The sequence below is a fragment of the Diadema setosum genome, chromosome 14 (genome assembly GCF_964275005.1).
Source record: "Diadema setosum chromosome 14, eeDiaSeto1, whole genome shotgun sequence".
NCBI classification, from domain to species: domain Eukaryota; kingdom Metazoa; phylum Echinodermata; class Echinoidea; order Diadematoida; family Diadematidae; genus Diadema; species Diadema setosum.
Genome location: NC_092698.1, coordinates 28,330,000 through 28,352,988, shown reverse-complemented (window position 1 = coordinate 28,352,988; position 22,989 = coordinate 28,330,000). Strand labels below are relative to the sequence as shown.

Below are 22,989 nucleotides of genomic sequence, written 5' to 3'. Positions count from 1 at the left end.
ACACTGTTCTCGACAGACCTTATTTATTCCTAGAGGTAGTGGAATAAAAAGTATGTTGCTAGGTTTGAATTCTATTTTACACTACCATCATTTGCAGATTGTAATGCTATATCAGTTCTACTCATGCTAACTATAATACACAACCCTGTCGCTGTACACAAGCGTCACATGCTTTGCACAGCGTCTGGTCGGGCTATACTCATACCTGTTTGATACACATGAAGCATTATAAGCTTGTCCCAAGTCTATGGATCTAAAAAAAAAAAAAAATGAAAATCTCATATTCCATTAAGTACAATATAAATAGGAAATTGTGACAGCACATTGTTAAAAACAATATTTGATAGGCATTACGTAAGTGTCTGGACTGAAATATACAAGTTATTACCAATGGATATCATGGTTGTCTTTTTCTGTCAGTGTTTTTCCATAAGAGTCTACATTATGGTGGAAAGTCATACCCCAAGCAAAAGTTAGAGCGAATAAAGAGACAGTGATATTGAAATCATACATCAATAAAAATTCAAGGGACATAAAGCAAAACAGTGATTGGAGACTTCAGGCATATAAAAGCATCCAGCAAAGCATATGCCGTATAGGCAAAATGAGCCTCTGACAAGACGGCCTGTCAAATACATCTGGCGAAATTCTGAAAGGAGAGCTATACTGACTCTTGTTTCTTGCATTTCTTTGGAACAAATCCTTGTTTATTTTCCTCTCTCTCTCCCTCCCTCGGGGGGGGGGGGGGGGGGGATGGAAGCTATTGTTTTAGTCAATGGGAAATTATTGAAATGATATGTGCAAACATATAAGGTTATACATGTAGTAGCATCTCAGTCCCATCAGAGAGAAGACAAGAATAATGAATAGAGAAAGGAGAAGGAAAATTGAAGAGTGGAAGAAGATGAGGGCAGGATGAAGAAGATGGGAAGAAGGAGGGGAAAATGGAGGAGGGAGAAATGGAGTAATCTCCTGAGGTTTTGCACAATACAGAAAGGAACAGAAGAAAGTTATAGATGGAGGAGAAGAAAATATGAGGAGGAAAGAGAGAGGGAGGAGGAAAAATAGATGGAGGAGATATGAAGTAGCAGGAGCGCACATTGTTGGAATATTTCCCAGTAAAATGATAATGGTGATAAGAATGTTGGGTGAATTAGCTTGTCTCCTCTTTCGAACAGGGTAAATTAGATAAAAGAGATGATAGGTCACATCACACAACCCCGCATCACGCTGCTCTTGGGGTCGAGAGCGAGGAGGTATCACACCTCCGTGGGGAAAGCGACCTCCGAAAAAGGCGGTAGCAGCAAGGATCCCCAGGATGGGTGATGGAAAATGAAGGAATCCATCGTGCATGGGCTGCATCATGCGCACGTACGTCTGAACAGAAATCTCGGGCTAGCGAAGCACGGTCGCTTGGGTGAAATTCGCCTTACCGCCTACCGGCACGCCGGGTACTCCTATTGTACATGCACCCGTACACCGTACTCCCTGTGGAACTGGTCGGTCGGATACGGTATGGTAGCATTGCTTTGCTATTGCATATTGCGCGTTGAATTGCATGCCCGTTAGTTACAGACAAGTTTAGTCAAAAGAATGCCCAATGTACGGCGGATCCAAGCGATCAGTTGGGGCATCACCGTTTCATTCAGAAGACTTTGCTGTATCGGGAACTGAAAGTTCGTGAGTACAGAATGGCTGCATCGAGAGATGTCCAGAACATTGTCGAGAAGTATGCAGAAGCAAGGAAACTTTCAGAGCAGGTGAGGCCGTGATTTCATTATAGACCACTACACGACACCTATTCCTTCAGCCCCACACATTAACTCGCGTGTATGGATTTCTTCTAGAGATTCCTTTGGAATTTTCCATAGGAAATTCTTAAGAAAAATTTTGTTTGTGAACAAATGTACTCCTGATTGTGGTTTATGGTGAAGCTGGACGTGGAGTAATTTTGAACCATACTAAATGTCGAATGATTGGATTCTGGTTGAGATTAGTCAAGGGAAAAGAAACCAAACACTCATGTACAATTTTCAAATTTCTGCTGCATTTACAAGGAGACATATTCTACACTCCCCGTCAAAATCACAATGGTTATTATTTATCGCAAATGTTTTTTTATTATGCAGGGCTAGGGAATGTGTGGTTAGTACAAGGGGGTGGATTTAGTGCTGCATGGATTTCACACACCTCAAAAGTTAGACTTTTTGATATGTTTATTCAAGAGTGGAGAGCAGCAACATGGTCAAATAGAATCTATACAAAATAGAATGTTTAAGGATAACTTAGAGAAGTATTTACAGGTCTTGTGTAAGAAAGATTATATTACGTTAAGTAAATTCAGATGTAGATCTAATGGATTACCTGTTAATAAGGGCAGGTTTGATGCAAGCTTGACAGATGAATTGCATTGTACGTACTATCTCTTCATCCAACGATATAGGGGATGAATTTCATTATATTTTTGTTTGTCCCTTTTTCAACAAAGAGAGATTATTGTATTTACCAAGTAGCTTGACGGCCAGTAGACCAAGTGCATTACATATGGCCAAATTATTCAATTCAACTAATGCTTGCCATTTGAAAAAAACTAGCCAAATTTGTCAGAATTATTATGTTTCAGTTCTCTTCAATACCAAAGAAGAAAGACAGTGTTTTTGTAGAAAGTAAAGTAGATGTGAATGTTTGTACACGTAGTGGTAGAGTAGTTAAACATCCTTTATGCCTTGTTTTGTAAACATATTTATTCATATCTGTTATTTTCACATGTACATCACTCTGTACATTATCACTTATATTTTTGTATTCATATATTGTAAATATGTTTGTACTCTCATACCCCGAGAGGGGGTCGATAGAGTCAATGAAATCTTACAAATCTTACAAATCTTACAAATCTAGAGAACTGTTTGTCATATTCTTATAAAATACCGCTCCTCTCTTTTCCTATTTATTGCCCAGCAAGTGTGTAAATATAGTCTAATGAAGCCTTGGCCCGAAAAAGTAGGGAAGAATTGGTACTGCCAGAAAGAAAAGTCTAGAGTCTAAAAAGTATGTTACCAATTTAGGGTTTTAATGTCTGTTTACCAACACCATTCATTTCAGCATTTGCATTTTGTTGGTGGCATGTTTGGAGATTGGACATTTTGATTTTTGGTAATTTTTTGGTCAACTGGAATCGAGAAAAGATTAGTCAGAATGTTAATGGTCTAGCTGGCCCAATTGGTTAAGATACATAGATGATCTTAATTTAGTCTCTGAGTCTAGCTATGCGACCTACAAATGAATCGTTAATTTACTGCACAGCAGTGTACCTAACTGCGACCAGCCCAAACACAAAGCGTTCAGGCTGTGGATAATAGGATTTTGGGTCACGGACGGGGTAGTATCCGGCTAGATTCCAACTTGAAAACTAAAAATTGCTTCAATTTTAATACATACACATGTAGTAAAGCAAACTGTCCAAGGTTCAACCTCCCGTGCCAAAATTCGACCACACGCATAAGGCATAGATTTTACATGTAGTGGGCGGTCAAATTTTGGACGGCGATACGGTCGAATTATGGGCGCCTTGCTTTAGTCCAATTATTGAAAACAGGATACATTGAACATTTGGTTCCTCCAATAGTCCAATACTGTCCAAATTGATGACTTTAAATGATTCAGTCAAGAGGGATATGTGAGAACGACAACTGCTCCGAACGATGGATTTGAAACCTGTGCACATGCGCTAGCTGGTAGCAGTGTAGCCTTTTGACCATGCACTTTTGCTGCACAATACCGTTGGTATCTTGTTGCACCCGATCGCTCTCTGCTGGTCGCGTTTCACTTGAACCCCTTCGCTTGCCACTACACAGTGAAAGGGCCTTGTCCAAAGGCGAAAAACATTGCGACTTTTGTACATATTCATATCGCCGATGCGCAATGTGCAAGGTTGTTTCGAAAAACGTAGGAATGAACAGAGGGTATGGAGATAAACTTGTAGAAAAATGTCTTTTCAAGACCATGGGATCAATCTGGAAATGAGCAAGTGCACAACCGGTATGAATGAGATGCGGAACATCATAGTTTAAAAGTAAGCCTTTTGCTGGTAAACTAGGACACTTTTAGAGGCACTTATATTTGTGGGGTTTTTTTTTCATCATACAGAGACACCACTCTGTTGACTCGGGGCGCTACCACAGTATAATTTTGTGTGAAAGAGCGCCCCGGGGTTACAATGTACCTAGACACTAATGTTCAGGGCAGGATCCATGGGAGGGCATCGTAATGAATCCCTATCAATCATCAAACCTACACGTGTACTTTGCCTTTTGGGCTTCTTACACACTGTATCTACGCTGACAGTCCCACATTCTTACTATGTAATAGTCAAACATTAGCAAGCTGCCCATAATTCAACCACAATGCTGTCCAAAATTTGACCGCCCCCTACATGTAAAACCTAGGATCTATGCTTTTGCATGCGGTTGAATTTTGCCATGGGAGGTACAGCCTTGGTGAAGGTTTTGTATTGAATTTTACAACATTCACTTCAGCTGCTCTGCTGTTGTATGGATCTAGACATGTATGTAGTGTACAGTCATGTACACATCTCAGGCTTACAGCATACATAAAAATTGCAACTTGACATCAATCATCTGCATGTATTATAGATGTCACTATCTCTATGGTAATTCTATGCATTTATAGTCATTTGTACAATGGTTGAAGGTCTTGCCACGAGGCTTCCTGGCATTAATGTGTTTTCATATCCATCACTATCTCAAATTCTTCACGTCTGAATTGCACCAAAAACACGAGAAATATTTCATGGCTTATTTTCAATCACTCATGTAAATTTGAACCAAATCGTTCGTGGGGAAGCATAGATTTTGACGCCGTCTTTCATATCATTGTTTAAAACAACTCGCTCTTTGCCAACTATCGCGGCATGTACAGTGTTGTTGAAGCAGTCAATACATGTAGGATATACCATTTAATAAGCACATGGTTTATGATATCACTTGCTGTTGTGTATGCGGTGATTGCACCACACAGACTCCTGCTCAAAATGTCACATCAATGACTGACTCCATTTTCTTTGCAGGATTCCAAGAATGACCCTGAGACAGATCCATACAGGTCCAAATACAAGGCAAGAGAGGTGCTCCATGACATACGGAAGGAACTTGAATCATCCGCTGATGGAACAGAGACATCAAAAGGTGAAAGTCAGATCATTTTTATTTCAAACAATACAAAACATTTACAAACACATAATAATACAATATCAATACAATGTAGTAACAAAGAAAAATACTGTGAAATTATCAATACCACGCATCACTTTTAAAGTTGTTTATTGATACCTGGCGTTCAAGCTTACACTTCAAAATGTTGTGCTGTTAAAAAGCTCAGGCAATATCATCAGAACTTGTCAGAGAAAGGCTCTGCTTTGAGGATGAAGCTCTCTTTGCATACATTCACATACAAATACAGACCCATACCACCAATTTTATTCTTGAGAAGAATGGGTTTTGGGCTTAAGTGGGATGCCTGAAGTCTTCATCCAGGCATTGTTTCATGTAGTTGCTGCAAGGAATTACATATGTTCACATTTAGAAAGAGTAATTATCAAGGTTTTATATTATTGGTAGAAAAAGAATAAAAGAAAATATTTTAACTTTAACTATAAATGACTGTATACATAATGTAAAAATAAGAAGAAGATCTGTTATAACCATGTTAGTCATGCCATTGATGCTTTTTATGGGCATATTTTTGAAAACACCTTGGACAATGTATTGTTGTTGTTGTTGTAATTTGTATGATTTCCCAAAGCTTTTATCTTTACATGTATTTTGTTAATCCAGGATGCACAGATAAGCTTACCACTGTCTTCTTTTTTTTTTTTTAAATTGGTTTATGATTTCCACAGAAGTCAAGTTCCGTCTGGCTGTGGTGCAATACCAGCTCGGTGTGAACTTTTTGGAGACGGAGGAGACGTCATCAGGTCATGAGCATCTTGTGAAGGCTAATGACATTCTCAAGGAGTACAGAATGGATGAAAGATGCATCCAGCTAGCCCTTAACATCCTAAATCAGGTACAGTGTGCATTTTAACTGTTGGAGATATCGTATATCGTACACCCATCTCAATTGGATCTAGGAAGCTGCAGTGACAAATTCAGTCATGCTACAGGAGACAATCATGGGTAGCTGTAGACATGACCCTTGTCGCTAGCCCAATAATTGCTTGTTAGGACCAGTGGTATGCCCCCCACCACCTCCCCCTCTCTTCCCCTCATAATGTTGTTAAGAATACCTAATGCCCATTTTCAAAAGCTGGCAATGATTTGGGTTTTTTTTTCTTCTCAGTCAGGCATACTGTTTCAAACAACTGAGAATAGCCAAGGCAACTACACGGCATATAATCTAGCCTGACACATATACATGTACTTACCAATTGTCCCTATTTTCACTCTAGGAACAGAGTGAAAAATTAGCCATTTTATCATGTGTCCCTAATTTTGTGAAAATCTGGGTGTAATAATGTATTGGAAATTTAGGAATACTATTTTTAAAGATATTTCCCTCATTTGTTCCCATTTCTTAGGTTTCAGGGTTGGCAGGTATGCTGACGGCAATTTGTTTGTGTGTTGTGTGTGTGTGTGTGTGTACATGTTTGTGTGTGTTGCGCTGGATGTAGATGCAGGACCTTTGTTTTGGTGCAACGGGTGTCAAAATAGCCATCAAATTAGTTTTTGAAGAAATGACTATTTCATATCATTTGGTATTTCTTGCACTCATGCAGTTGGCAATTCTGTGGTGTACCAGGCGAGATCATGAGAAAGCCAAGGAATTTCTTCTGGTGAGTCCATGCTTGACCAGTCTATGGTTAGGATTTTTTTTTTTTTAAATAAATAATCTGAAGAGCATGTCGGATGAAGACCAGAAGGCCGTTATTGCAATTCTTAGGGGTAGTAAATCATTGGTATCACATTGTAGAGCTTGATCTCCTCTACATTATGATGTCTATTCTACATCATTTCCATTTTCAGTGAAATGTCAAAAAACAAAACCTCAAGGGTGCTATTTTACCCGTTATTTGGAACAGTGCTTATAAATATACTCACTTTTGATTAAATAAACTTTTTTTTTTTTTTTCATAAGTAATGATTGTTTCACTTTTATTTCCCTCAAATCCTAGAACCTGATAGTGCCCTTCTGGTTCTCAGCCGACAATGTGTCCATCCTATACAAAGCATCAATTGAGAGGAAGGGGAACGACAATTCTAAAAACTGAACCTTACTGGAAGAAAGTAGCAAAAGCTGTACCCATGCACACTGATTCATGGTCATGGTTTGTCAAGAGAGGGATACTTCAGGGCTGCCAAGTCTCCTAGATTCTGTAGGAGACTTGCTGAAAGCTTTGATATCTCTTTGTATTTGACAGCATGTCCTGAAAGAAATTACAATGTCAATTGTCATGGGAACAACAAGAATACAGTTTCCTTATTGGCTGTTGCTATTCTAAAAACTGAACCTTACTGGAAGAAAGTAGCAAAAGCTGTACCCATGCAAACTGATTCATGGTCATGGTTTGTCAAGAGAGGGATACTTCAGGGCTGCCAAGTCTCCTAGATTCTGTAGGAGACTTGCTGAAAGCTTTGATATCTCTTTGTATTTGACAGCATGTCCTGAAAGAAATTACAATGACAATTGTCATGGGAACAACAAGAATACAGTTTCCTTATTGGCTGTTGCTATGGGAAGTTGCCATTCCAACAAAAGTTGCCATCGTAACATCTTTTTAGAAATGGGGCCTGGATATGTTAGAATGCTGGCAGCCCTGATACTGGTTAGATAGCCATTCTCCTACATCTCTTGCATTCATTGGAAAGAGCTATGATATGAATTTGCATATTTGGGAGTGTATTACTATCATTACTAGGGAGTCATTGTGGTATGATTATGATGGCCAGTGCCATTTGTAAACAAGACTTTGACTGTATATGAAAATATGTAGTCTTTTACACTTGTTCAAAATGCTCTTGAACTAAAAACTAGAAAGGAAATGGAACATATTAACTTAGGAGAGAAAGACATTGACTCCTCCGGTGCTAATCTTTTGTGTGATATTCTGTGCAATGTAACAATGAGATACTGTAACCGTGGCTTTTGTTGAAATATGTTTGTTGATTAGGAAGCGGAAAGCCTTTTCAAGAGTTTCAAGAAAGAAGTGGGATCCTCGCCATACATTCTACATGAGTAAGTGCTTCATATCTGGAGTTTTTGCTCTGGCATTTCATATCAAAACACGTTCGTAAAAACTGATGGGAGGTCAAACAAGAGGAATTAAGGAATCAAATGGTGCACATGTGCCTCTCTGCTTGATGTTTATCTGATAAGCTGTGGCCACACTTTCCCTGATTTTAATGGCAAGTTTCATGAGAAGTTTTTGGGAAGTTTGCAGTCAAATATGCCAATGGATCCTTACCTGTCTATTGATAGACAGGAGTTCTGGGATTTTACTGCCCTGGATAGTTCATAATTTGTGGTACTTAAGTAATTAATCCACTTTCCAATCATTGTTGTGATAGGACTCTTTGAAAGCTACTGTGGTATATAAATTCTGACTTTCGATGTACCACTTGATAGGCTTTATGCCAAGTTGAAATATGAGTCACACATGTGCAAACTAGAAAGTCAATAAACTAATAGGATTCCCCCTCCCAGTTGTAACTTTCTGTTGTCGTCAGATGGGATGAAGAGAACTCTTGCCTACTTAAGTGACCAGCTGATTTGCAGGGTCAAACTCTGTTGCTTATTCTGTAAAAGTTTCTGCACTTAGCCATTTTCGATAATCTTGCATATTTATGAGAGCATCTCTTTGCAACATTTGATATCACTTAACTTGGTGCCTTATTTTAGCAATGTCACAGTGGAGCACAAAAATTGTCAAATATTTCCCCGCCACAAATGTTTCATATTTTCAGAAAATCCAATGGAACTCTTCTGCCCAGTTTGTACTGATTTTTCTTTAAATGTTGAAAGTGTGTTACAAAATATGTAAGAATGGATAAGATCAATATAATATATAATATAATATACCGATGTGTTGGCTCAGTGAGTAGAGCGGCTGCCCTCACAATCGGGAGGTCGTGGGTTCAAACCCCGGCCTCGTCATACCGAAAGACGTTAAAAGATGGGAGTTGCTGCTACCTTGTTTGCCGTTCAACAGTTGAAAAGGTTAGAGCAACGTCGATCTGGCGCTGCTCAGTGGCTGCCGGGCCCACGATCAATTGGGCAAAAAGAATTTTCATTCTTGGACAATAAACTTTGGAGTTTATATCCAAAACAATAATTATTATTAATTATTATTAAATAACTTCCATCTGTGTAGGCATTACTGTCCGCTTTTTTTTTCTACTTTCAGGTTGTTCCTTGATGAGAGTAACATGCCATCAGACCATGAGAGAGAGAGAGAATTTGAGAAGTGTTACACACTCACCCTCTATTACTTGGCACAGGTGTATGAGAAGCAGGGAGAAAAGACACTGGTAAAGTGCATAGATTTTTTTCTTTTCCATTTCTTCAGAAGTGCTTTTTGTGTAACTGGATCTTGCTATTAAACTTTGTGCTGCCACATTTTGTTGAACAAAGGGATCTACAAGACTACATTACAAGGAAGAAAATGGTTGAATGTCAGGGAGAAACTATGATATGAAACACACATAAGAATATTCCTCAGCAATGAAACATGGATCAGACATTGCTACACATGCGCGTGTGTGTATGTGTGTGTGTGTGTTAGACATGTCGTCGTTTACTCCTGTGGTGCCCAGTGTGTCCAAAATATTAGTGTGTTTAAAATATTACTGTGTGACCTATGAGATTGGTCATATTTACCGGCAATTTCCTGTGTACAGCGTGGAGTGTGCAAGGGGGAACATTTCTTGTAACTCCTGCTAGGTGAGAACTGTTGCAGGTATGTATCCCTGTACCTATTATCACAGTATCAACTCTTTCACGATGCAGGCAGCCAGATACTGTCACACCACCCTGAAGAGGCAGCTTGAGACGGACCAGTACGATCCTGTGGACTGGGCCCTCAACTGCGCCACTCTGTCACAGTACTACATCACCCAGGATGACTACCAGCAGGCACGTCACTGCTTAGGTGAGATCTTTTAGAGAATTCATCAAAATGATACACATTGTAGCCACAGATTTCTGGAGACAACAATGCGAAAATAAATTCTGCACATAAGAAATAAAAACCTGATGGCAGTTATCGTGGAACATGTTTTATTCTGCATGAATTAAATGTCGAAGCTCTTTGAAGCAAAACTAAGTTGTTTACTGAGCGCTAGTCTTTGAGAGTGTTAGGAAAACATTGTTTGTTATGACTTCTGCAAAGTAATCATGAAATGAACTAGATTGTTTCTTATTATAAAGTGACCTCATTGTCAGAAAAAAATGAACAAGGAGCAATTTGGGTCGGTGTTCTGCCCCATACTTTTGATTTGTTGTACAGACAGTGGTATTTTGAAAGGCCTCCTTCAAGATTAAATTTTGTCGATATCTGGACTGATTTGCTACTATTAAGAAGGACAGCTATCTTCAGAAATGAAATTGTGTGGTTGAATGGCTGAACAAACTGTGTGGTGCCTGCCCTTTTTGAATATTTATATTAAAAAATGGAATATTTGTGTTTAGCCAGCGCTACCCGCATCTTCTCTGAGGCAGAGAACAAGCCGATACAAGAGAGTGAGATGGACAGGGATGACATCGAGGCGTGGGAGGAGAACATCAAGAGCCGCAAAGCAGACATCGCACGCTGCTGGGTCAAATACTGCATCTCACTCCTACAATACTCAAAGTAAGACTTATGATACTCATCTCACTCTTACAATCCTCAAAGCAAGACTCATGATACTCCATCTCACTCTTACAATACTCAAAGTAAGACTCATGATAATCCATCTCACTCTTACAATACTCAAAGTAAGACTCATGATAATCCATCTCACTCTTACAATACTCAAAGTAAGACTCATGATACTCCATCTCACTCTTACAATACTCAAAGTAAGACTCATGATAATCCATCTCACTCTTACAATACTCAAAGTAAGACTCATGATAATCCATCTCACTCTTACAATACTCAAAGTAAGACTCATGATACTCCATCTCACTCTTACAATACTCAAAGTAAGACTCATGATAATCCATCTCACTCTTACAGTACTCAAAGTAAGACTCATGATAATCCATCTCACTCTTACAATACTCAAAGTAAGACTCATGATAATCCATCTCACTCTTACAATACTCAAAGTAAGACTCATGATAATCCATCTCACTCTTACAATACTCAAAGTAAGACTCATGATAATCCATCTCACTCTTACAATACTCAAAGATGGAAGATATGTAAATCAAAGCCCTAAATGCACCACCTCACACTTGCAATACTCAAAGCAAATCTACAAGTAGTGCTCTTATGCCAAAAATTGCATGTCACTCTAATTATATAATGCTCAGAGCTGGTCTCCATACTGCCACTAGGTTGTATACTGTATTTTATGCTGTAATCTATGCAGAGTAGGACTCCAGATATTGCTGTTTGGTAAACTGCATGTCGTTCATTTTTTGACTGTATTGGATCAGTGCCGTATATAAAGAGAGTCTGGCCAACTCGGTTTTCGGCTTATGAGTTTTGACGCCTGTGATTGATCAAAACCAGTCCCTTGATCTTTATGGAGCCATGTCATTACCAAAGTGCTCTCATACGCAGTGCCTATTGTTCACTACATCTTATTTGGCTTGCTTTCATTATTATGTATGGGCGTACATGCTAACCCTCTAACACGTAATACGCTGAGTAACGACATGGCGTCCAATTTAGCAGTTGTCCAGACTCTCTTTATATATGGCACTGTATTGGATGTCTTCCCATCATGATAAGAATGGGACTTATGGGGATCTAACATTATCAGGCAAAAATTGTATTATCTATCAGTTCAGGTTTATGATATATATACCGCATCTGTTGCTGTGCTATGGGCCACAAGAGGCCCACTTCTTACAATATCAGCGGGGGGGGGGGGCAAATATATTCTCTTTTTTGCAAATTGTTTACTTTGTTTTAAATTATTTTTTTTGCTTTGTATGGTTCATTTTATGCTGAGTAAAGATGTATATGTGTGCAGTGAAGATAATCATCATACCCTATTTTCATCAAGTAAATGTTACATTATGACTATCAATTCAGATTCATAATATGCATTCTGGAGTTGATGCTATTTTTTACCACAAGAGGCTTATTTCTGACAGTATTGGGAAGAGGGTGCAAACTTCTCTTTTTTTTTTTTTATTACAAATTGTATGCTTTGTATGGTTTCATTTGATCCTGAGTAAAGATGTAGACAGGTCACACGTGTGCAGTGATGAGATTTGCCCCCTCTATTTCTGACAGGGAGCAAGAACTAAGAGGAAGACCAGACAATGCATCCAGTGCTCCCGGTGCTGGGGACAGAAACGTTGAGGAGTGTTCCGCCGATCAGGATCCCCCTGGAGACGATGCGGAAAGTGAAGAGGACAAACTTGCACAGCGATTCGAGTCCCTGGAGTTGACGTCACTAGAAGGTCAGGTGGGAACGGAGGTCGTAAAAACGTTTGATGAGGTGAGTCAGTGAAAAGTCAATAGAAGAAGGAGGTGCTATGGTAAACTGATACAACAAGAATGCCTCTGTACTTTTAAAGATGTGTGGTTAACATGTGTGCATATTCTTCTGTGTTTTGTTTTTTTGTATTAATTTTCAAAATATCTTTTATGCGCATGAAGTTAAATGAGAAACAAGTAAATTTACACGGGATTTAGTTTAAATAATTGGTGATATATATTGATGATATACCGTTATGTATCTGTTTTCAACTTTACATTGCTAGTTTGTGCTACAGTACATTTGTCCATAGATATAAAGAAAACAGCTGATGACATGATGTTTGCTGGTTTTTTAACTTATCAGGCTCGTAGTCTGTTCTTGCCAGCTCAGAGGTGGATCAACTCAGCCAAGGAGTATTACGTCCTGGATGGACATGTGTCGGATCACATAGAGATTGTGCGGGTGAGTGCCTTGATCTGAGACTTATATTGAGGATTGCCCCTATTATTCCACACTGAAGTATAGTTATTGTGACATAGACTAGTTTAAGGGGTTAGGGGAGGAAGAGGATGGGTCATAGGCTACTTTCTTTGAATGGCACGATATGATTTCAGGGTCTGGGCTGCCTTTGAGCATCAATTTTTACATGCCTCCTGATCTTTTATTCTGTAAATTTGACAGGATCACAGTCAGCTCTTCAAACTGATCGCCTTCTTCGAACTGGACTTTGAGCGTCGATGCAAGATGCACAAGCGTCGTATAGACATGTTGACTGACATGCTGGATGGCCTTAACAGGCAACACTTCCTTCTTATCTGTAGGCAACTCATGTATGAACTGGCTGAAACCTACAGGTAAGGACAATGGATGGGACTAATGAAACCTTGCATGATTAAAAGACATTTGTAAACTTACAGTTAGGCTCAATGTGTGGGACTTAAGAAACTATGGATATTGTAGTGTGGAAGACTTGTTTCTTTGTTAGATTCGTAACGACATGAATAGTTTGAGCAGAGAATGCACACTTTCTTTCTTTTTAGCTCACCTGAGCCGAAGGCTCAAGTGAGCTATTGCGATCGCTCTTCGTCCGGCGTCCGTCGTGCGTCGTCCGTCGTGTGTAAACTTTTTACATTTTCATGTTCTTCTTGAGAACCCCTTGACCGATTGGGGAGGGGTCCTAATGGGGCCCAATTTGTACATTTTCATCTTTTTCTTGAAAATGCTATTATGAATTTTCACCAAAGTTGGCAGGTAGCATCCCTAGGGGGAAAGAATCTCATTCCCATCAAATGGGCACCATGCCCCACCTGGGGGCACCAGGGGGCCTAAATTTGGACCGAAATTGTAAGTTTTCATCTTTTTCTTGAAAACCCTTATCACAAATTTTCACCAAACTTGGCAGGTAGCATCCCTAGGGGGATAGAATCTCAATTCCATCAATATACTTGCCAACTAGTAAGATTTTATCAGATTCAGTAAGATTTTTTACATTAAAAATAGCAAAATCAGATTTTCTGTCAGAGAAATCAGATTTTAAAAAAATATTTAGATATACCTTTCATGTGTATTTTCTGAAGATTTGACCGAAAGTAAGATTTTTAACTTCAGTTTGCATATAAAATAAGATTTTTGCAATCCACGAGTAAGATATTTCATCTTGAAATGTTGGCAGGTATGCATCAAAGCACCATGCCCCACCTGGGGACCCCAGGGGTCCCCACCCCCCCACCCCCCCCCCCCCACCCCCGTGAGGAATCTTTACAGATTTTTCTCTGGAACCAAAAGTGATTGAGCTAAGTTGATACAATGAGTCAGTATATTGATGACTGTTGTTTCAAGTTTGTTTATGGGATGTGGAAAAATCAGGAGTACCCACCCCCTTCTTGGACCCAAAGAAGCGGGATGGGATTTGGGGAGGGGGTCCAAATGCGGGCGTAAATTTTCATCTTTTTGCTGAAAACAAGATAATGGATTTTCACCACACTTGGCAAGTAGCATTCCCATTGGGATAAGATTTCAAAGTGTTTGAATGGGCACCATGCTTTCCTTGGGGGCCCCAGGGGGTCCAAACCTCCTCAATCAATGAATATTCAATAATATTTTTCTCTAGTTTTAATCAAAAGTGATAGGGCTTTAAGTCTTTTTTCCCAAGCTACATAATCCAAGATTCTATAAAGTTCAGTGTACTTGGCAGGTATTTTTTACCAGTGTGATGGAATATGTAAATGGACACCATGCCCCCACTCTCAAAGCTACCCCCACCATAAGTTTGCAATGTTCTCAGGTAAGAGTCTGCAAGAATGCAGGGAAGGTGAACTTGCGATACTCAGGTGAGCACGTGACCCCCGGGTCTCTTGTTTTTTTTCTCAAGGTACTCTTCAGGGCCAATAAATTCTCAGCTTGTAGCAAATAGACCTGCGAAGATCAAGAGAAGATATAAAATATTTGGGTTCACTATACTGTTATTACCATGAAATGCATTATGGCAAGGGAAATGTGTTACAATTGTTGCCACTGTTTGGGTAAGATAGACCACAAAGCTGTGCCTTAAGTGATCAGGTTGTTCAGCAGCTGAGAGGACTGTGTTTAATGATGCAATGCTAGCTGGTGCAGGTGACCTTACTTTGTTGAAATCAATCTTTGCAGTGAAATGATGGATCTGAAGATTGCCATACTGGAACAGGCCACCCCGACGGTGAAGGCTGCTACCAAGATCAACTCCCTGTAAGTCAGTGTGGAGTGAGCATTTTGAACTCCCCAGTTCAAAGGAGATTTAGGTGTCTAATATGACGGAATAGTCCTAAGTTTTTTCTATGTTATTTTGATATGGAATTTGAGTGATGGAAAAGTAGTTTTGAAGAGACTAGATATACTGTCCAATAGACAAATTTTATATGTATTCTGTCATCAAATAGTTTGCTAAACTTGTTCAGCTGAGATTAGATTTGTCATCTTTCCAGCAAGGATCAAGTTCCAGTGTGAGAATTAAACTCCATATTTCTACTTTTCCTGCAAATGTTACTGTGTAAGTGAATGCTTTTGTGTGGCAGTGTGCAGTGTTTTTTACAAATTACAGGATCAAAGAATGCTTTGTGTGTGTGTGTGTGTGTGTGGTACTGTTCATGGATAAAGTTGTGTAAATTCCATGCATGTCAACAGCAACATTAGTTGAGAACGATATGTAGTTGCAGTGCTCCCCATTTGACAGAGACATGGCATCTCTGTGACTGGAGCTCTGCAACATTTGTTAAAAAAAAAAAATAGGTACTAAACAAAATAAAGGGAGAGAAATGAGATATATTGTGTACTCATGAAACTTGATTTCTATTTGCTATTGCAGATGCAGTAACAGTCTGAAGTTCTACAAAGAGTTCATTGGTAAGTCTTGAGAAGGAATGGTGGTTGATGTTGACTGTATTTCTGGTTGCAGAAGAGGACTATTAAAGAATAGCATGATGATATGATATTGCATGATAGCAGTTTGTATGAATGCAGGCAAACTGTGTTACATGGAGGAGGAGGGGGGGGGGGTGTCACATGGAAGACAGTTTTCATCATTTCGAGCAGTTGGGCAAATTGATTCAGGCAATAGGCCAATGATCTTATTCTCTCAGTATAAGACTGTAGAAATGGATAGGAAGAAGAAAACATTTCTGGCAGTGAGAACTTCCCTTCACCAGCTACGGTTTGATGAAGCAGTACTGAAACTGATTGCACCATCCATTACCATTTCTCTGTCATTCCTTTCCCATTCCTGCACCATCCCTGTAACATCCTCATACCATCCCTGTGTACTTTCTCTATTCCACCCCATTACCATCCCTATACTACCCCAGTACCATCCCTGTACCATTCCTGCACTATCCCTGTACCATCCCTGCACCATACATGTGCCATCCCTGTACCATCACTGTACCATCTCTGTACCACACCTGTACCATCACTGTACCACCCCTATACCATCCCTATACCATTCCTGTACTCTCCCTCTACCATCTTTATACCATCACTGTACCACTGGTATACTATCCCTATATACCATCCCTGTACTCTCCCTCTACCAACATTATACCATCCCAGTCCCAGCCATATACCATCCCTGTACAATTCCTTCACCAACCTCATACCATCAACTCTCTACCATCCATGTACTATCCCTGTGCCACCCCTGTGCCACCCCTGTGCCAGCCCTGTGCCATTACTTCATTTAATATCTAATATACAAATATTGACTGCGTATTCAGATGGTGGTGGAAATTATCAGCCTCGGGGTGATAAAAGGGTCAGTATGAAAAGCACCTAGGGAATGATAATTTCCACCACCATCCGAATACAGAGCAGTCTATATTTGTTTTATGTTCCTCATCATTTCAGACTTGGTCTACCTACTGTAGTTACTAGCTATGTCTAGATCTGGGGCTAGTCAAATATGAAATAGGCCTAGGCCTAGAACTAGGAGGACTTACATAGGCCACAGCGAATAGCTTGCATCGTTTTCATACTGTAGATTGTAACTCAAACGGCCTTCTTGCGAGCTCCTGCATAAAATCTTGACAGAAGATTATCCAACTCCCCGTCGCTCGTGTTTTTATTCGATATTTCCAACATTGCTTGTTGAGCAATAATTCTCATTAGAGACCGCACACTTGATTTGTCTCAGTTTCCTACAGTAACTGCTCTAAATCCTGCGGCTCCGCATTCAACACTTTAAATCACGGAGGGAGGAGCACTTGCCATGCCATGTTGAAACATTCCCAGCTCCTGTGTGCGCACTGCTTGCTGTGATGTTCATGTTGTACTATGCACGTAACGTAACCATAGGCTAGTAAATGTCCTTGGAAAATCAAAAGCGAATTTGATTGTGCAGGGTGCAGGCACCGTGCTCAAAGTACATGTACATTGTATGTGTGCAAAAGTTGCCGAGGGTTTACGAATGCTATCATGGGGGTTTTGGCTTTCTTTCACTTGACCCTAAGTCAAGTGATAGAAAGACGAAACCTGAGGCAATGATAGACTGCACCATGTCACATGATATACTTTTGACCAATCAGTGATAAGAATCTTAATTATGAGGTACATAGCTGATACCTCACTTTTTATGTCTAGTATATCGTCACTGCGAGTGGTTTCTACTGAATGTGTGCAGCATTCAAATTCCATACCGTAAAAGTGGATATTTTCACGCAACGAATTTTTCGCGCTTGGTCGGGTAACAAGAGTTTCACGTGTTTTTAATTCCGCGGAATCAAGACATCGACTACTGGAACGTATGGCACGCACAAATATTAGCGTGCTTTTATTTTCGCGCTAGCTTCTGGTTGCGTGAAATGCGCGAAAATTTCAACACCGCGAAAATTTCCACTTTTATAGTACTATGCAGTAGATGTTAGCTCTGTTTCCCCCTTCCTTTTCTTTTTCTGTCTTCTTTATCCTCTTCTTCTTCTTCTTCTTCTATTTTCTCTCTCTGTTTTGATTGAACTCTCATCCTTTCTCTGTTGTCCCCTCTTATCATACAGACTCTACCAGGAATATAGAGGGCAACTTACCAGAGAAGTTTGAAGATGATGTTCTCCGCCCAGTCTTGGTAGCATATTTCTGCATGGGCAGATTGTGAGTATAGCATATAATTGATTGGTGGTATGGATCCTAATCAAATGATTGGCTGAGAGCTATCACATGACCAGTCTTTCATTTTGACTAACAAGCCCAGCAGTCTTAATTTTTTTTGCTAGTAAATGACCAGTGCTGAAATATGCGACTTAATTCATTCAGTTGTGCTTACCAAAGTCACCCTTGACGTCACCATTGCATGCTTTACCAGTGCACGCTCAATCAGTTGCAAGCGTGCTCAATCACTGTCAACAGTTTCTAAGTTTGTATTCAGTGTGTTTGAAAAATGTTGGGAAATTTCTTCCAATATCTTGGCATTTGAGCAAGTTTTGTGTGTAGCTGACTGGTATTCACCTATAAAGGTACAGTAAATGAAAAAATCATTCATAAAACCATTTTATAAACCAAATAATGCACAGTTACATAAGTGGAGATGTAATGTATTCTCCAGTATTTACAGTAGTGTGCAGTTGCACCACTGTAAATACCTCATTTTCACTAATGCTCCCCACACCTGTGCATAATTTGTATACTGCCTGTGATATCTAGCCCACCCTTTTTATCTCTTCCCCTCACCCCCTTTCAGTTACTGTTGTAAAGAATATAAATCCTATTGATAATTAACCAGAAAAATTCATGTGGAGATTTTGAGTGTCACCCAGGTAGCTTTCATGAGAGGTGACAGTGCATGTTTTTCTTGTAAAAAGTTCACCTGAGTGACCACATCAAACAAATCATGATTCAAACTAAAAAAATCAATTTGTTGCCAAAGGTGTTGAATACTATTTGATGCTTCAAGTGAAAGCAGAATGTACTCCTTTGGTGAGAGGTGTCCATTTTGTCGGGGATTCACATGTGCATTTATATCATTTTCTCATGTTTTTTTTTTTTTTTCCCACCAAATTTTCTCCATTTAGATATTCCAAATTCATCACTCCACATACCCAGCAGCGGTTGGACAACCTGCAACAAAGGTGAGTGAATATCCTGTCACATTTTGGTCTTTAGTTGCTTCTTATAGGCAAGTCTGCACAGACCTGCACTACAACTGATTGACAAATTGCCCTACATCGACGTAAATAAGCACTGAATTGATCAGTGTTTTAGTAGTAGCCATGATAAAAAATCATGGGCGTACATACTCGAGCAGGATTCGAATGTATGTACGCCCATGATTTTTTATCATGGCTACTACTAAAACACTGATCAATTCAGTGCTTATTTACGTCGATGTAGGGCAATTTGTCAATCAGTTGCAATGAAAACATCTCGACGGAAGAATTTCATGAATTTGAAGACCTGCACTAATTGCCCATTGAATTTTTCCTTTCTCCACACAATGTATGTGAAGACAGACACTCTATTAGATATTGTCTTGAACTTCTGTTGTTTTAACCCTATTTCAACTGGGTCTATTTGAGACAAAGTTTTTACTGGGGGCGGTCAGTAGATAGGGTTATGTCACTGAATCTAGAGGCAAACTTTTCATATTCTTTAGGATAACGTAGAACTGTTGAACTTGTTTGGCTTCCTACAGTAAGGATAAGGCTCTGATGTATTTTTACATGCTCTTGGCTCTAATGCAGTTTGAACATGTTTGAGTCTTAAGTTTTCTTTCAAATGTCATAGTGTACGCATGGTTTCACTGTCATGCTATTTTCAACCTCAATTCATTTGTTTGTGAGAAGCCAATGATACCCATTTAATTTTGTCGTAAATGTACTCGTACTTGTCGGGTCAATTGCCGAAAGGGGACAAACAAGATTTTGATGTGGTATTTGTCTTTCTTTTGCCCCACAGTCTGAATCACTACAAAGCAGTGGTGGATTACTGCAGCAAGCATCCAGACTGCGTGGAGAGGGTGAAGGTAAGTCAATGCGTCATGCATCACGGACCGAACAGCGTCTGTCTCTTACAGCCAATCATTTGAATTTCTGCACCCTAACCCTTCGTCACACAGCCTGATTCTTCTCGATTTCTGCAAGAAGTCTCCAGTTGATTCAAAGGGAAGAATCTCCCTAAAAATCACTTTCGTGAATAGATGCAGAAAATGAGAGGATCAGGGCAGTGAAAATTTGCGCAAATTCTGATTGAAAAGAAAAAAAAAAAATCAAGAAATTAAGATTTGTTGAAGTTGTGATGAATCAAGCACAAGATGGCAATTCCTTGATGGAGCATTTGAGCTTTCACTCCATTTGCTGTATGCATAGAAATTCCACAGAATCTCTCTCATTTTTCTTTTTTCATTGCTGGTGACTGAGTATATAAATTTGTGGGCAAGGGTTGTATGGGAAAATATTTACGATGATTGCATTAACAATGTATGTACAATTGGGAATTTACGTGATGGGAAAATGAAAATTCCTTATTTTATAGTACAGAGCAAAGTGGGGTAGGAGCAGGTATCTAACATCACACCAATTCAAGTTTTTATCAGAATTTGCTCAAACTTCCACTGTCCTGTTCCTCTAATTATTCTGCTGCTATTCTCATAAACTGATTATTATTATTGTTTTTTTTTTAGGGTGGCTTTCCCTTTCAAGGGAAAAATCCCTTGATTTCTCTTTAAGGGGGAAATCCATCCTCCACGTTCAAGTTGCCTCTGATAAGCAGAGTAGTAATCAACCCACAACGTAACAACAGTTACAGGCTCACTTTAACTTACAGAAAAGTTACTGAATGCCAAAGTTGCATGTGTTCCCATACTGCAGAGATATTGCTCACAACTATGTATGCAGAGTACTGTATACGCCAAATATTTCACTAGGTGTTCATATTTCATGAATCTCGCAAGTCGGGTTCTATTCATGAATTTAAAGACATGCAAAAATATTGAGTGTGATCCGTGAATGTGACATGCACTGCATACATTTTTCCATTCAGTACTGCATGCCACAATCACAAATTTAACCACTCGCGAAATTGTTGGTAGTCCCGATTCGCGAAAAATTAGATTCGCTAAATATATGACGCATACAGTAGATGAGGGGATAATGCCATTGCTGTATAAATTTCTCTCTTTTTTTTCAGAGGGAATATTTTGAATTATTTTTTCTCTTATAAGCAAGTTAGCATCTGCAGTTCTCATTTTTACAGTTATCAGCGTCAAAGAAAAATAGAAATCTAGTGAATGTTTGTGTGCAAGTCCGTCATCTGTATCATCCATGAAAGAAAGACATCATGTAGTGTAGGCCCCTCAAATTTGCACCAGATTTCACCCCATGAGGAGGTAATGGGGGGGGGGGTATTGCTTGAGACAACATTTCTGACATGCATACATTTTCGAAAGGAAATAAAACTTATGTTCAAATTTCACTCTTTGTGTACATGCCAGTGGAGGTTTCCTCCGGACCAGATGGTTGCACCTTTGCCCTTTTCAGCATCTGTCTTGGAAGTCCTTAAAGGGATGGTAGAGCTTTGGTTGAGGTGTAGATTGAGATTGTAACTTTTTGTGAGATAAATAGAAACCTTTTCTGAAATATGAAAGTGCATACAATTCTAAGAGGAATTCAAAGTTTAGTTGATCAAAATCGGTTTTGAAATGGCTGAGATATCAAGAAACAAAGTAAAACAAAGTGGTCCTGATAAAACAGGGTCCCACCTTTTACTATCACTTCTTTGTTTTGGGATATCTCAGCTGTTTCAAAGTCGATTTTAATCATATAAAGTTTGATTTCCTCTTTGAATTGTATGCGATTTCATATTTCATAAGAGAATTCTCATTATCTCGGAAAACGGTTTCAAAACCTGAAGCCCCATCTCGACTAAAACTATACAGTCATCCTTGCATAAGTCGAATCTATTTGGACTGAAGATATAGCTTCGACTTTGAGAAAATTCAACTTATGAGGGGTTAAAATCAATAGAATATAAAGAGAATAGGACTTGAAAAGACCTCCAACTTAAGCGATTATTCTACTTATGTGAGGTCAACTTAAGCAAGGTTGACTGTACCATCCCTTTTAATAAAGATTTTATCAAGTCAAAGCCTGATTCAATTTTCTAAAGGCATCCATTCTCAGTGTCTTCTTGTTTTTTATGTTTTTCATCCTACCAGGAGGAGGTGGATTTGTGTAAGGAAATGGTGGAGCTCATTCCTCTGAGGATCCTCAACATCCGGGGTGAGGTGCAGCTGTGATCGCCATGGCAACAGCGAGCACTATTCCGTCTGAAGATTTTTAGATTTTGTTTAAAATTATTTATTTCAAATCACGCCCCTTCAACGAGTGTGGGAAAGGTTTTAAGAAAGTGCTCAGAATTAGTGTGATAGAGAACAGTGAAATGAATAGAAGTAAAGAGAGGTGTACATACACGCACAGTTTGTATACCTGCATGAGTGAATGTGGTTTTTGTGAAAGATTTGAACTGTGAAACAAATTAATAAAAAAGATGATATTAGTGCTTAAAAAGCCAAAATATGAAGCATAGGAGATGATTCTCTCAGCCTTGTTTTCACTTTTTGCTGGCAGGCAAGGCAGCCACAAATTACATTATGATGTATGAGATGCATTGATCAAGTCAATTTCCATCATTACCGGTAGATGTATTGTATGTAGACTGTATAGATACAACACAAATGACCCACAGAAGCCAGTTTTCATTCCTCCTTGTCCGCTTTCCCCAAATGTTCCTCCAGTTTTTAGCTCACCTGAGCCAAAGGCTCAAGTGAGCTATTGCGATCGCCCTTCGTCCGGCGTCCGTCGTGCGTTGTCTGTCGTGC

The 22,989-nt window shown here is 39.4% G+C and overlaps 1 protein-coding gene across 1 annotated transcript; it reads left to right on the top strand.

Annotated features, from left to right (window-relative positions):
* The first annotated feature begins 1,661 nt into the window (after nucleotides 1–1,661).
* LOC140237879 (KIF-binding protein-like) lies at nucleotides 1,662–22,880 on the top strand. Its single transcript, XM_072317811.1, has 17 exons — nucleotides 1,662–1,760; nucleotides 5,090–5,207; nucleotides 5,921–6,087; nucleotides 6,797–6,853; nucleotides 8,189–8,253; nucleotides 9,422–9,545; nucleotides 10,024–10,165; nucleotides 10,705–10,867; nucleotides 12,470–12,677; nucleotides 13,023–13,121; nucleotides 13,341–13,513; nucleotides 15,306–15,383; nucleotides 16,000–16,037; nucleotides 18,176–18,269; nucleotides 19,187–19,243; nucleotides 20,070–20,136; nucleotides 22,327–22,880. The coding sequence occupies exons 1-17, from the start codon at nucleotides 1,692–1,694 to the stop codon at nucleotides 22,405–22,407; spliced, it is 1,800 nt and encodes a 599-aa protein (XP_072173912.1). The 5' UTR covers nucleotides 1,662–1,691; the 3' UTR covers nucleotides 22,408–22,880.
* The last annotated feature ends 109 nt before the right edge of the window (nucleotides 22,881–22,989 follow it).

Bases quoted from the DNA above. Each gene is read 5' to 3' on its own strand.
- LOC140237879 (XM_072317811.1), top strand. From the start codon at position 1,692: ATGGCTGCATCGAGAGATGTCCAGAACATTGTCGAGAAGTATGCAGAA. The intron at 5,208-5,920 runs GTGAAAGTCAGA...TGATTTCCACAG, and splicing joins TGGAACAGAGACATCAAAAG to AAGTCAAGTTCCGTCTGGCT. The intron at 9,546-10,023 runs GTAAAGTGCATA...TTCACGATGCAG, and splicing joins AGCAGGGAGAAAAGACACTG to GCAGCCAGATACTGTCACAC.